Source organism: Solanum pennellii, chromosome 9, assembly GCF_001406875.1.
Source record: "Solanum pennellii chromosome 9, SPENNV200".
Taxonomy (NCBI): domain Eukaryota; kingdom Viridiplantae; phylum Streptophyta; class Magnoliopsida; order Solanales; family Solanaceae; genus Solanum; species Solanum pennellii.
Genome location: NC_028645.1, coordinates 83,272,667 through 83,288,100, shown reverse-complemented (window position 1 = coordinate 83,288,100; position 15,434 = coordinate 83,272,667). Strand labels below are relative to the sequence as shown.

Sequence of the window (15,434 nt, the reverse complement as noted above, 5' to 3'; positions counted from 1 at the left end):
TATATATATATATATAAAATGATATTTGAGATGATTAAATAACATATTTTGGAGACTCTTGACATAATAAGATGTTATTTCTGAATATATTTTATAAAATTGTTGACTCTATTACTTACATAAGTAACCAAGAAATTTAAAATATTAAATATTTTCACTTTTGATGTAAATTTATAAAAGAAACAATTAAAAAGAAGATCACTTATAAATAAAATAATTAAAAAGATATAGAATAACGTAAGTAATCAAGAAAAAAAAGAAGCATAAAACGTAAACATGCCTTTAGTTTAGCATTAGTTTTCGAATTTAGAACATGAATAAACAGATATTTAAAATATTATAAAATTAAAAAATTAATTATGTGTATAAGATGTATGCAAATAATTGACTTTTAGATAATAGCTCCAATAGAAAAAATATTTTCTAAAAATTTCTAGTTGAATTGTACAACCAATAACACCTTTATAGCCAATCATATTCTCTAAATCCATATTTATATTTCATCAAAAGATTCCTTTACATCGTATTAATATCTTAATTACGACTTTATATTAGATTTAAATAGAATTATTTTTTGTCAAAGATCCTTTTTCCATCTATTTTATAATCATTTAAGATTTATAGTATTTGTACAATCTAACTATTAATTTATATATTTGTGTATTAATTATACATCGATTCATATGACACCTTGATTGTGATATTTAGTTGTGAAAACGGGGTGTTACATGCACTTCAATTTCTTGTTGTCATTTGATTTTGATTATATAAAAATTGAGCAAGATATTCATTTAATAAAAATATGTTTATGAGATGTACATGTGCATGAACCAAATATTAATTACATGAAAGTGAAAAAAAAAAACTCAATAGTTTGATTCTAGAAAGAAGTTTAAAGTATTCAATGTAAAATTAGTTATTCGAATATAAAAGAACAAAATTTGAATTTATTATCCAAATTTGATATAATTAATTAGGTTCAAATTCGAATTTTAAAAATAAAGTCGTTTTTCATCATTAAAAAAAGGTATATCCTTATCAAAGTTTTTATAATTAAACCTCAAAACGATACTAAATTTTTATTATTTAAATAAAGTACATGCCATGGAAGCATATATAAGGAATTACTTTCATTTCCTTTTTATTATTGGGGTTCATTTATTTATTTATTTATTTGAGTCTCCATTTTGGGAACACAAAAATAAACTAGTGGACAAATAACAAGATTCGTCGTGTCCCTGTTTGGACAATTATATGAATGCATTTTAATTTGTCAACAGAAGGTGGTGTCACATGTCTGTCATAAATCACATTGGTTTAAGTAATTAAAGGTGGAAGCGTTATATACGACTTAACATAAGTTCACATAGATCGTTATATATATTTATTTTTAAAATTAATAAGATCAAAACAGATAACATGTATCATTAGTTTGAGTTACGACGAATACTCTCTCAATACAGTGGGAATTGGGAAGAACCTCGAGCAAAGATTGATCATAATACATGTTATCAATTTGAATCACGATAAATATAATATTAAATATCAAAACATTTTCCTAGTGTAATGGTAGGATAAATATATGTCGTCTATGATAGAGGAAAGTGAGTGCAATCACTAAAAAACAATAAAAAGATATATCGATAAATTTTTAAACTGACAAATTTTTAAAGAACGAATACATATATATGATACCATAAACAAATTTTATATTTAATGGAAAAAAAAAGTGAAAAGTCTAATAACGTATACTATATATATTATACATACATGATATAATACAAGTCTATTTATATATATTCTAGAAGAAATTGCTATAAAAGTCACCGACGGTGTGTTTTATATTGGACTAATTTATTCATTTTTTTGTATTGAAGCCTCTAGTCAACTATTGTTGATAGAATCTAAGAGACAGATATATATTAATACCCTACTTAATTGTTCAAATTATTTAACTTGATTAAAATAATATACTTAATACTTTATAAGATCCACAAGTTTTTATTTGAAAAAAGAATGTGACAACCAATTTAAAAAGGTGCTTTTATGAATTTATATTATATTTGTTGATTAATCTTATGCATATGACTTCATGCATGTTTAAAGCATCTTATTATTTTTTATTTATAACATAAATGGAGACAAATTAATAATATGCTTCCAACAAAATTCATTCTTTTGTCTAAGTTATTTATACTCTCTCTATACCATTTTAATGGTATGTTTCACTTTTTTTTTAAAAAAAAAAAAAAACAAGTTGACTAATTTTTGTAGCTAATAAATTAAATTTTATTACTAAATCTAGATATTTAAAATTTATATTTATATTTTAAAAAAAAACTATTAGTCCCTCAGTATGTTATTTGGACATTTTTGTTTATGTGGAAAAAAAAAGTAATAATATGAATTCAAAAGAAAAAAAAAAGGAACTTTTTAAAATTTTCAATAATGAATAATATGTGCAGGATGTGATTTTTAAGAAGTTCACAATTGACGAAAGACAAAAAAAAAACAATATGTTGAAATTTTTTAACTCATTCTAACTAAAATCAGGAACAAACGTTTATTAATTTCTAAATATTTTATTTTAAGATTATAAATGTATGTATGTCTTTTTAAAAAATGTATGCTAGATGGCCCTAATGTATATAACTATTGGACAGCCTAACTATTAACATCAAATTTCCCTCCTAGTTCACTATTTTTTTTTTCTTTTCGAACTTACTTTTATCTATTGTATTCGAGTCAAAGGTCTTCTAAAAATAGTTTCTTTTACTTTTGCGAATAAGTAAAATTTGTATACAATCTTTCCTTCTCAAATTCCACTTATAGAATTTCACGAGCATGTAGTTGAAAGTAAAAACAATTACTTACCTCACCAAATAAGAGGAAAATCAAAGTCATAAAAAATAATAGAGAAAAGGATCTTGAAAATACTCCAACTTTGATCGAAATTATTGTTACGATATCAAATTATATGGAGGACCTTTTACCCCAGAAATATTTAATAGTGTATTTTAAAAGTATTTATGTGCTCATGTAGACACATTACTATTTATAATTATGCAATATTTTTATGTCTACGTAATCACATATATACCTTTAAAATACACTATTAAATAGTGCAGGGTTAAAAGGTCTTTTCCAAAATTAGTAATATAGTAATTTCAACTGTAAATAAGAAAACACAAAATTTTACTCATAAACGATTTACGCGATAGCGTTTTATGTCTTGTACTCTTTGCTCTTCTATTTAGGTGTCTAAGAAACGTTTTTCAAGTTTTGAACGACATGGCGTTTTTTAAAAGATAAAATATTTATCTTTTATTGATATATAAAAGATATAAATGAAATAAATAAATATATTTTTAAAAATAATGGACAAAAAAATTAAACGGGAGGGGTAATATAACAATTTCAACAAATTATAACAAGACACAAAATTTTACTCATAATTGGTGTTCCATGATATCGTTTTATGTCTTATATTCTCTGCTCTTCTATTTAGGTATATGAGAAGGGTTTATTCAAGTTTTGAACGACATGACGTTTTTTAAAAGATAAATTTTTTTTCTTGATATATAAAAGATATAATTAAAATAAATAAATATATTCTAAAAATAATGGACAAATAAAATTAGAGTGAAGGGGTAATATAGTAATTTCAACAATAATTAAGAATACACTAAATTTTACACATAAATCACATCCGTTGGATGTGTTTAATGCTTTATATTTTCAGTTTATCTATTTAGGCGTTTGAGAAGCGTTTTTTTCAAGTTTTCAATGACATGATATTTTTTTAAAAGATAAAATATTTATCTTTTTTTGATATTATAAAAGTACAATATAAAATAAATAATATCTCTTTAAAATAATGGACAAATAAAATTAATCGAAAAGGAATAATATTGTCATTTCAATGAAAATTAGAAGACACAGAATTTTACTTATAAAACGTGTTCATGATAGCATTTTAAGAAGCGTTTTTTTAAGTTTTAAATGACATGACATTTTTAAAAGATAAAATATTCATCTTTTCATTTTATAAAGAAGATATATAAATGAAATTAAAAAAAAAATATTTTAAAACTAATTAGGGACCCAACTAATTAAGTCAAACTATAATCATTTTTAAAAGTTGTCATTTAAAAATATGTAGGTTTAATACCTTGTTAAATAGGGTTAGAATTCTTTAAGAAAAAAACAAAGAAAACCCTCATATCATAATACTTTTTCGTCCTCTTTTCTCTCATTCAGTCCCTCAATTCATAGCAAAAATGGTGAAAGTTACTCGACGCAAACAAAATAAGGTACCACTTTTCCATTTTATTTGATGGTTTTTATTTTTTTTTACAGAAAAGTTCATGGCTTTGCAAATCTTATGCTGGAAAATTTATTGCTTTCATCAATTTTAATTTATTAGTTAGACTAGATGGGATTTAGTCTTTTAATTTATGAACACCAGTTATGTTGTTATTTTCTAGTACAACATGTTTGTTTGGTTTTGAACTTGTCCCTAAAATTCACGAAATAAAGTATTTTTTAAATCTTGTGATCGTATAAGATGCCCTTTTTGTTAGAATTAAAAAATAGCTAAGTCAATGTCGTGACACTTAGTCCAGGTTACCTCTCGTGTGATTTGCAATAGGAGAAACAACTATCGACTAGTTTGAAAAGTTCTTTCATTTAGTAATGGAAGTGATCCGTTATCACTTTCTAAGGGTACGGTAGAGAGGCTTGAGAAGTTGAACTAGGTTTTACGCCGATTTTCCTTGTCGTAAAACAAATTAAAGAACAAAATAACGAGTATGAAAAAAATAAAGAGACATTCTTAGATTGGAATTTGACTAAAAAGTAAAAAATAAGACGAAACAAATTGATCTTTTTCCTTTATGCATTTCAAATTTCTATAAGATATTGATAGTGAGTAGTCAGTATCGGTGTATTGAGATTTGATTGACGGATTATTTTCTGATAGACAAAGTTACTTGAAGCAGTGTTATTAAAGGCGTGCTCAAGTCTTGAAGCGCAGGTTCTAGACAACAAAGTGATATATTAATGTTATGAGTCCATGCTTTAGTTGGCACTCTTTTGTGTTTTTTTGCTTTTAACTATATGGGTGAGAAGTATGCCATGTTGCATCTCAACATAGAATTAAAAGTGATTTTAAGATATATTGATTTGCAGCAGCCTAACAAGAAGAAGGAAATATCAATACGAAGGAGGAAGAAATGTAGCAGAATCGTCATAAAGGACGAGAATGAGAATGAGAATGATAATAGAAGTGATGAATTTGATAAGCTACCTATTGATGTGTTAACTTGTATTTTTCTAAAATGCGGGTTGAAAACACTGTCCATCTCAAGGTGCGTATCCAAGTCATGGAATGATTGTATCATTAGTCCCCTGTTTGTATTTTCTCGTCGAAAACAAGAGGGAAATGCCCCTGAATTTCTCTTTGTGGAAACATCACGTTATTTGCCACGGTCATCTAAGTCGAAACTACAATTTGTTTCACTTGACATGGATGGAAGAAATGAGGATTTGTACACAATCCTCAACTATCCTGATACACAAATCCATTGTAACGGCTGGACTGTTAGCGCTGGTTTGGTTTGCCTTTCAACAGCTTGTCGTATTTATCTCTGTAATCCGGCCATCCATCAACTACGGGAATTGCCCAACTCTTCACCTTCTGCTACCCCCGGATATGAACATTTTGGTTTTGGATATCTTCCCTCGAAAAAGGAATACAAGGTGTTGCATTTTTTCTATTTGGGTCCCCCCCGTGGTCTTGCTTTAGAGATTGACGTTGCCCTGATAAGATGTGAAGTTTTCACCCTAAGTAGTAGTGGCGGCATTTCTAATGGTAGATGGAAAGAAATCGCGGAGCAACCTCCATATCATCCTATTTTTCGCGGGGTGTTAGTTAATGAATGTTTGTATTGGTTGGGAAAGGATAAAATAGTGTACGTTGGCCAACCTCGAATTATGTCATTTGACTTTGAAAACGAAAAGTTTATATCTCTAGGTTTCCCATCAGCTTCTATGAACTGTCATGGCTTGAATTTGATGGATTTGAAAGGGAGCCTTTGTGTGGCAGACCGTGTTAACTTCCGCAAGAGTTCGATTCTAGACTTGTGGATACTGAAAGATAAGGTACGTTGCGTTTGGGCGAAGGAGTACAGTATCGATTTTGGGGTAAGGTTCGATCCCATGACATTAGATTGTTTTCACAGCACATGGAATGAAGAAATAGTATTCCGTCAAGAAGTCGGGGCGATGATGATCATCTTCTTCTATGACATCAAAAGAAAAACCTTTAGACAAGTCCAAAGACACAGGGCAGCACCAATTTCTATATACTGGAAAACTTGCTTCTCTTTAGATGCTTAAGTTGCTTTCTAAGTAGAATTTATTATTTTTCTTTTGATTCATGTCAACATTATTTCAATTACATTACATCATTACTCTACTATTATTTGTAATAAGAGATTTTCATTAAGGTCAAAAAGAACAAAGTTATGAGTACAGAGAATGCAATGGTGAATTACTATACTAATTTTGTGTTATACATTTGAAAGTTATGAGTGCAGAGAATGCAATGATGATTCATTATATCAATTTTGCTTCATACATTTGAAAGTTATGAGTGAAGAGAATGCAATGGTGATTCACTATATCAATTTTGCGTCATACATTTGAAAGTTATGAGTCCAGAGAATGCAATGGTGATTCACTATACCAGTTTTGCATCATACATTTGAAAGTTATGAATGCAAAGAAAGCAATGGTGATTCACTATACCAATTTTGTGTCATACATTTGAAAGTTATGAGTGCAGAGAATGCAATGGTGATTCACTATATCAATTTTAAGTCATACATTTTTCATTTTGTCGCGTCTCGGTTTTAAATATATCACTTAACATGTCAATATAATGCGTAAATCGTCTTGATTTTGAATACATACATAACATAAAGTGATATATTCGAGAACAGAAGAGAGTAGATTTTCTATTTTTTTTAAATTATGATATTTTTTTTGAAGAATATAATAAATAAGTTGTAGTATTTAAATTTTTTTTTCTTTCATTCGTTCATACTTTATTACCTAACATAATTACGTTGATATGTGTGTATAACAAACTGAGATACGGAGAAATCAATTTGAATATAATAAACTTTTAAACTTGTTATTTAATCAACTAGTAATATAAAAACGTATTTTTTGACTTAGCCTAGTTAATATATATGCCTTTTTAATATTATCACGTATGACTTAAATTGTCACATAAATTATATAAGACACGTTTAAGTATTATGCCTAAATTTGTATTCTTTTGTTACTCCTCAAATTGTTTAGCCGCTTTTAAAACCTGAAAAAACCCTTTTACCCATTTCCTCTGTAATTGCTCCCAAACATGAATTTCTTCAAATGGAAACAATCATCATCTTCTCCAGCAACACCACCACACCTACAGCTCCAACAATCCTTCAAGAATCTGCAGACCCATTTCACCAATTTCCTTCAAACCACTATTCCCCAACTCAACACCCCTCAAAATTCACCTCTATGGGCTAAAATTGGTGTAAAAAAGCAATCTTTATCTACTGAAACAATCGAAGAGCGTTTGGGTGGAGTACCTGTGTATGCCCTTAGCAATGCTTCTCAAGAATTTGTGTTGGTTTCGGGTGTTAGTACTGGGAAAAGTTTGGGGTTGTTTTGTTTTAGTGAAGCTGATGCTGAAGCACTTCGTCAGCAGATGGAATCAATGGACCCCTCTATGCGAAACGGCTCTCGGGTTGTTCCTGTTGCTCTCAACAAGGTTAGATTCAGTTTGCTGTTGTTGTGTATTGGGATGTGATTATTGTGTTATGCTTTACTGACAGCTTGTTGGGATAAGGGAAGGGGGTTACAAGAAGGGGAATCGAACTGTGAAAATTCGTTTAGTTAATCAATTGAGCTATTAAGATAGTTTATATACAATGTTTGCTTTGATTGTTGTTTAAATTTTTATAGGATAATTCTCCTAAAGCATAGAAGAAACACCTAGTGTTTTTCTTGCCTATGCTCAGACTTGAACTTGAGACCTCTCAGTTCTCGTTTCACTTCATTGACCACGCTACAACATTTTTTGTCAAAAACGAGTAGGACGATGACTGAGCTAGTAACTGGTTTTTTTAATTGTCCAAGGCTGATAGTGGGATTCTTAATTGCAGAAGAAAATCATTAATCTGTCTAATTGATGGTCAATGATGCAGGTTTTCCAGCTCAAAGTGGATGGAGTTGCTTTCAGGTTGATACCAGAGGCATCTCAAGTAAAGAATGCAATAAAGGTGCATATCTAGCCATACTATATTTTGTGAATTTGTTGTAGACTAAGCGTGTTCTTAAATCTATAAGAAAGTTGATGAGTACTCTTGCCATCATAGTGGTGTCTCGAGTATTTGATACTGGTTTGCTACTCTACCTTAGAGAAGTGTTGTTGTTACGTCAATCAGTTTCTTCTGTTCTTAATAAAAAAAAAGGGTTATTTGCTTTGGGGTTCTCCATTAATCTATTATAGAAGACTATCATGGCTTCGGGGTTCATAATTATTGCAAAGTAAACCAAAGTTTTCGACTATCTAAGTTCTGAAATGTACTTCATGTACAATAAGTATTAGAAACTTGTCTGATGGACTTTTTGCTTGACACTAAATCCAAAAGTTTGTGGCACTAATTAAAATGTTCTCCTTCTTCGGGATAAATTTGTAATAGACAGACATTGCTTTTGGATTAAAGTGGATGAAAAGGTAGTTGTTACTCAGTAAGCTTCTTTATACCTAACAAAGAATAGGTATATACCAGTTGTGGACTAAAACATAGTATCATGACATATAATCTGTCCGTCAAATGGTAGGAGACCTCATTTTTTAAGTGATATTGCTGTGAGGATAATGCCAAAAATGGTTTTGTGCATAGAAATTTTAATCAGCATGTTTAAAATATCATTTTGCGCACCATTAGTTTTAACTTCTATGATTTAAAGCTGATCGTATTCTACTGCCTTTTTTAACTAGGAAAGGGAAAGGACTGGAACGACTGATGAGAGCTTTTATGGTGTTCCAGTTTTTCAGGTATGTTCTCAGCTATAATTGATATGTATAGCTTCACTGAAATGCTCATCTGCCTTAACAATTGTGCTTACTTCTATGTCCTCCTGTGTGAGGGGAAGTATCTGATCTGCTTGCTTCATCTGCTTTAAACGAAATATGATCTGAACTAGGATGACTACGTCAGTTGCAGTGTTGTCAAAGGCACGCTTAAGGCCTGAATCGAGGTGCAAAATGCATCGAGTGTTTCACCTTGCTTAGCAGGTGCTTCAGTGTCGCCATCAAGTCTCTTAAGGCATACTTTTCCTTACCATATAGCGTAATCCTGAAAAGGTTTAACAATTTATATTTCACTTTATCACAACCCTTTTTTTCAATTTTACCTTGCGCTTGAAGCCCAACTGATCTTAGATGCTTTTTTGTGCTTTTTGCCTTTGATGACATTGATCTGTTGATGAGGAAGAGGACTCCATATACACAATACTCGTACGATCAATTGATACACTTAGATGGATTGCCTTCACTTTTACTTGTAGCCAAAAGAATTGATAGATTAATCAGGGAAACATCCGGTGCCTTCGAGCCTGGACAAGGCCCAATCTGTTTTAAATCTCTGTGTTGTATAAATTCCCAAGGTGATTAACGTAAAAAAGAAGAATTAATCCACCCAAATGCTGTCCAGGCATTTCAAACAGCTTAGCATTGCTCTTTTTCACCTTCTTGGATGATGCTATCCTTAGATTTTACACCATGTTTTTTAACATTTTAACAGTTTGCTTAAATCTAATCAGTTAAAAAATATGGTGTCAAATATTAGTTGAAAAGTTGTTTCTGTGTTGGGTTAATTTGGAACCATGCCAAAATGTACTCAGAAGTTTGTCCTATTGCTCGTTGAAGTTGGAATGAAGACTATGGAAGATCATGTATTCAATCCTAGCAAAGGCAAAAAAGTTTAGGTGATTTCTTCCCATTTATCTATGTTTTGGCGGGTAGAGTAATGCGATACTTGTAATGGTAGGATCAAGTGGACTTGTCGAGGTGCATGCAACTTGTTGCAGACACCACCTTTAAAAAAAAAGAAAAGAAATAAGTTGCATGCAAACATATTGAATATCACATTCAGATAACTTGACAACAGATTTTGCATAGTTAGATTCAAAGATTAAATGAATTGTGGGCTGACAATTTCATGCCACATAAAGTTCCTTTGTACTTTTCGACCTCATAAACTGAAAATGACAATTATCCATCTGATTGATATTTATTTACAGTCGAGGAGCTTAATTCTAAGAAGCCAAAACAAGAGATATCGTCCTGTTTTCTTCAGGAAGGTAAGCTAATTGTCTTGAGTTAGTATCCACTATCCACTAATGTGATACAATGCTATATCTCCCTTCTTGAAATTTCGTCAACTTATACAGGAGGACCTAGAGAGTTCACTAGTAAGAGCTTCTCAGCAGCAAGGGCGATTGAATCCCGCTTTGAAAGGAGATATTCAGGTACATCTGTTGGTTTTTACTGTTTATTTATTGTTCGTGTCTTAGCTTCATCACCGAGAAAATTTCATCTGATTTGACAAGGTTGGCGTTCTGGAGGATATAATACAAGGTATGAAGGTAAGAATTCTCAACCAAGTTCTATCATCCTCTTTACACATTTTAACCTCTTATATATGTATAATAATTCTATATCTTTAAACAACCAAGAAATCCTCGACGATTCAAAACTCTGTAGTCTGTGCTGTTGACAAAGTATGAACATATTTTTGCAGGATTCTTCGACATCACAGTGGGACGATGTTGTATTTGTTCCTCCGGGTTTCGATGTTTCAGCAGATCCCTCTCAGAAGTAACAAATATGTACACCATAAGGCCAGATGTTAGTTGAAACTTATCATCATTTTTGATATCTTAATTCCTATGTGTATTTATTTTGTAGACTTTGACTAATGTTAGTAATGAAACTGGAGCTAGTAGTGTTTGATAATTGTAGACAAATTATGTATGCAATAGGCTTCTTAAAGCTAGATTGGACCAAGCTTAGCTACCTTTAGCTAGTCCAATAATGCTACCTAACATTATTTTCCTGTTCTTTTTCAAATTACAAAAATACTTTAAAATTTATGAATTAGGATATATATATACATAGAGGAGAGATATATTAAATATCGTAGTGATTTTGTATTTAGGTCCCAAATTAATTAGGATTGATGATCATAACCAATTTTCTCTTCCAAAAAGATTTCGAGACTCTCATGTGATGGCTTGCTTCTTCTAAAAAACCCTATGGCCTACCAAACTTATCCCATCCACTAAACAATATCGAATTCTTGAATGTCCTTATGTAAAATACAAAGACGAACCTCCAAATGCTTACTATTGTATCGTGATGAACCTCTCGACTCTACCTGCAATATGATTTCTACTGAACAAAATAAAGTGTTTTTTCTCACATTCTTTCATATGGATTTGTTATTTCTACTAAATATATAAAATGACAATTGAACATCCCATAAATAGGTTACTATCGTATGGTGATAACCTTATATTTTTTTTCTTCTGATTTTGTTTGTCTTTTAGAATATATAATAATTTTTCTTTTTATCATTTATTCTATCTATTTATAATGACTATATTATATACTCTATAGTAAGACATTATATCCCAATATCGCTTGCCAATGCTCTACAGCTGCCATTAAGAATTTAATATGAAAGTAAATTTTGGGTTAATTAATTTTTCTAAAAATAAATAATACTATTATAAGCCTAAAGGCCCCTAAATGTAGTGGGCCATGGTTTGACGGCGCTGGGCTTGATTCGTTTGATTTTATGGGCCGCACTTACCCACTTAATATACTTTTATGGCCCACTTTTCTTTTAATTGAATTTCTTATAGCCTCGTTTTTAATTTATTGTACTTTTTTTGTCCTTTTATTATGTCCAAAACAAATTGTTTAAAGTTCTTGGGGTGAATTATGACCTATAATATTTTTGAATTAAAAAAAAATCATTTTTTTCATAATGATATCTCTCTCTTTTTGGTTACTTTCATATTTTATTAAATGGTTAAATTTGTCTAACTTTAGTAAGAGATGTATTCTCTACGAGGAAAATGAGTTTTTATTTAAAAAAAATCATCTATTAAGTTCTATATATAAATACAAACCACTCGCTTTAAAACTATTTGAAGAAAATTTACAAATATAATTTATTTGGGCTTTGAAATATCCTGAAATAATATTTAGTTTTCTTTGTTCTAGAAACGATAAAAATCTTTCAAAAATTTATCCATTTGTGATAAAATTAATTTATAAACCAAGGTATTATGACCCATGCTTGACTACATTTTTTTTTTTTTTGCGTATGTGTTAATAAAGGAAGGTTCACGAAATGTAACAAGTAATAATAATTGGAACAAACCAAAAAAAAAAAAGTAATGGGATAAACACTTTGCTGTCACTCTTCAAGTTTTTTTTTTCTTTAAAATTTTTTTGTGGAATGTCAGTTTCATGACAGCTAGTAAATAGCTAAGCTAGATGGGAAAAAAAATTCTGGAATTTTATGACATTATTGATATGATATTCTTGCTTGCTATATTCATTGTATTGTTGTTGTATGAAGAGGATAATAAGTCAAATGTTAACGAGTTAGAGTTCATTGCTCAAAGAGTCACTCAATTTATAAAATTAACTATTTCTCTTTCGTTTTTTCGTTATAATGAGAAAAAATTGTAACTTTAAATTAAAGACTAGCTCATATTATGAGAGATTGTTATCTTTTATCGTTAAAGTGGTGAGTTCAAAATTTTTATCAGTTATAACTCAATGTAACATTTTATTTTGCCTTCAATCAATCGAAACAAAAAAGGCTTTAATGATATGTAGTAATGACCTAAATAAATAATCTATCTCATTGAAGAGAATTTCAAAACTTTGTGGTCCAAGAATAACGTTCGATTCTTAATTTTTCTTCTACTTTTTTTTGGGGGGGAGTGAGATGGTCCAAAGGAAAAAATAGAAATGAGAATTTGGTGAAAATATAACTCAAATTTAAAATAGATATGATTACGATATATCTGATATAATCTTATAAATATGATCCTTCGATAACTTTCTTTTTTTAATTCAGCTATTCAGAAGACAAAAAGTTATGTGAAGTGAAAAATGAGGTATGAAGAGGGTATTGTGCGTTATGCAATATAAGGTAACATGTCAATTTTTAATATTTTCCTCGCGTCTCACATCTGCTCTTTTCGTTCCTTCGAATATCTAATGATAAATTAATTATCATCCCTTTCCTTATTAAAAATAGAATTATCTATACTTTTTACATTGTACGAATTCGTGATGAGAATTGAACTAGTAGAATGAGAGAAAGCGACTTACTTACGTATTTGTCACTCAGAACACCACTTCTTATTCAACTTATATGTGTTAAACATGTCGTATCTAGTTATGTAATAGATTTATATGTATGACTAGACAAATTTTTATAATTTTTACTAGTGATTTTGTATGGATCCTCCAAAAAGTTTAAATTAATTACATTAATTAGTCTAAACTAAATACACCACAACTGTTAATAATTAATGATTCATGAACAAATTAAATCAGTACAGGCTGTATAATATAGATAGAGAACTAACTTTTTGTCCACTTAAAAGTGTTTTCAATGGTCAAAAAAGTTACAAACAAGGTCCCCTTATTTCCTAGTTAGATTTTTGGATTGTTTGAACAGTTGTTGAATTAGGTTTATGGAGAATTAATGTATCATATAGATTTAGATATATAATTATAGTGTTGTACAAAGTACAAACAAGACAATGACAAAGAGCTTCTCCTTATTTTCAGAACAATTAAAAAAAATAAAAGAATGTTGATTTATTCACGAGTTAATTAAAGTAAAAATATTATATATTTCATGTATTAGGTATGGATAAGAATAATTTTCTTTTTTTGATTCGCTCTTAAAGAAGACGTTCCAGGGGAAGAGTTAGAAGTATGAGTTTCGTTCTTATCATAGCATTAGCAACCTAATCTTGATAATGAGAAGAACTATTGAATTATATGTATCACGGAAGAATTTATCGCTAAATAGTGCGTTATTATTTTAATAATCTATTGTTAAACATAATTAGACATAACGACATAAGGTTGCTAACTTCTTTTTAACAACATTGATCTTTTAACATTATATTCGTGTCGCAATTGATTCGGTAAGCTACGTGTCCGATGCACGGAGAATCATCTTCGGTCCCTAAATTTACTTACTCATGGCAGCCTTCCGGCCGCCCAATGACCTATAACGCTAGTCACTACTCTCACTGACTAGGAAGTAAGCCTTGCCGCTAAATAATCTGTAACTAATAATCTATTATTAAACATGAATTGTTGTTAATGTAAGTTGTTCATCAATAGCCAATTGTTTTTTCCTTTTTTATATAAGTAATCTTCTCTATAATAACATACGTAATATAGAAAGTTTGTTTCCGATTAAGTAAATCTTTTATCTTAATTATCTTTGAAAAATTCAATTACTTTTCATTCATTGTCCTTTTTCCTAACAAGTAGCAAATGGGTAAAATGACAGGATGTTGCCAGTAGTAAAAGTTGTTGGTCTTATCAACAACAATAAGGTCATAAGAAACTTGCTAACAAATTAAACCAAGTGTTAACAATAAAGTGTACATTTAATAAAATAAATACTAGTACTTCTCATCTACTTATCCTGCCCTTTGAGTTATTATACTTTTGTCAGTACAATATAATTGATCTGGTTGGCTTCCACTTACTACTCCAATCATATAATAGAGCAAAGAGTGTATAGGCCATACCAAATTCTTGAATCATTCTTATAAAACTTTATCTCTACTAATTGAAACCCCCACCCCCACACTTCTTTCAATAATAACATCTCAGCTAATTTACGTGCATCTCGATTATTTTATTAAATATGCGTTTTTTTTGTTGCTCGACATGTTCTCATTAAGCATATTAAGAAGTAAAGGAGATACGATTACAAATAATTTTGATCTTACTGATAAAATGTAATTTTTCAATTCAAATGAACCTCCTGCGTTCCTAGCTTCTACCTAACAATAGCACAAATATTGAGTAACTTTATCCATCAAGACTATAACAAATCGAACTATTGCAATTTAAATCGTAATTTTATTTATTTCATTGACCACTAAATCACGTCTTTAACTGATTCTATTTTTTATTATTCCTAACAAACACCAAAAAATTCTAAAGCATCCAATACCAAAACAAAAAAGGCTCCAGCTCTTATGTATGCTAAGCTGGCACCAGTTGTTGCCCATGCATCCAACCC

The 15,434-nt window shown here is 29.8% G+C and overlaps 2 protein-coding genes across 3 annotated transcripts; both read left to right on the top strand.

Annotated features, from left to right (window-relative positions):
* The first annotated feature begins 4,199 nt into the window (after positions 1-4,199).
* On the top strand, positions 4,200-6,532 carry LOC107030802 (putative F-box protein At1g19160). 2 transcript variants are annotated; one of them, XM_027919604.1, is made up of 2 exons: positions 4,200-4,313; positions 5,194-6,532. In XM_027919604.1, the coding sequence occupies exons 1-2, from the start codon at positions 4,281-4,283 to the stop codon at positions 6,397-6,399; spliced, it is 1,239 nt and encodes a 412-aa protein (XP_027775405.1). In that variant the 5' UTR covers positions 4,200-4,280; the 3' UTR covers positions 6,400-6,532. The 2 variants fall into 2 exon arrangements, with proteins under 2 accessions (XP_027775405.1, XP_015087535.1); XM_015232049.2 differs by having other exon boundaries at positions 5,191-6,532.
* Positions 6,533-7,344: 812 nt separating this feature from the next.
* Positions 7,345-11,186, top strand: LOC107029292 (protein TIC 22-like, chloroplastic). The gene is made up of 7 exons (XM_015230675.2): positions 7,345-7,831; positions 8,268-8,342; positions 9,068-9,124; positions 10,372-10,431; positions 10,522-10,599; positions 10,681-10,716; positions 10,872-11,186. Exons 1-7 carry the CDS (start codon positions 7,427-7,429, stop codon positions 10,950-10,952), a joined length of 792 nt encoding a protein of 263 aa, XP_015086161.1. The 5' UTR covers positions 7,345-7,426; the 3' UTR covers positions 10,953-11,186.
* The last annotated feature ends 4,248 nt before the right edge of the window (positions 11,187-15,434 follow it).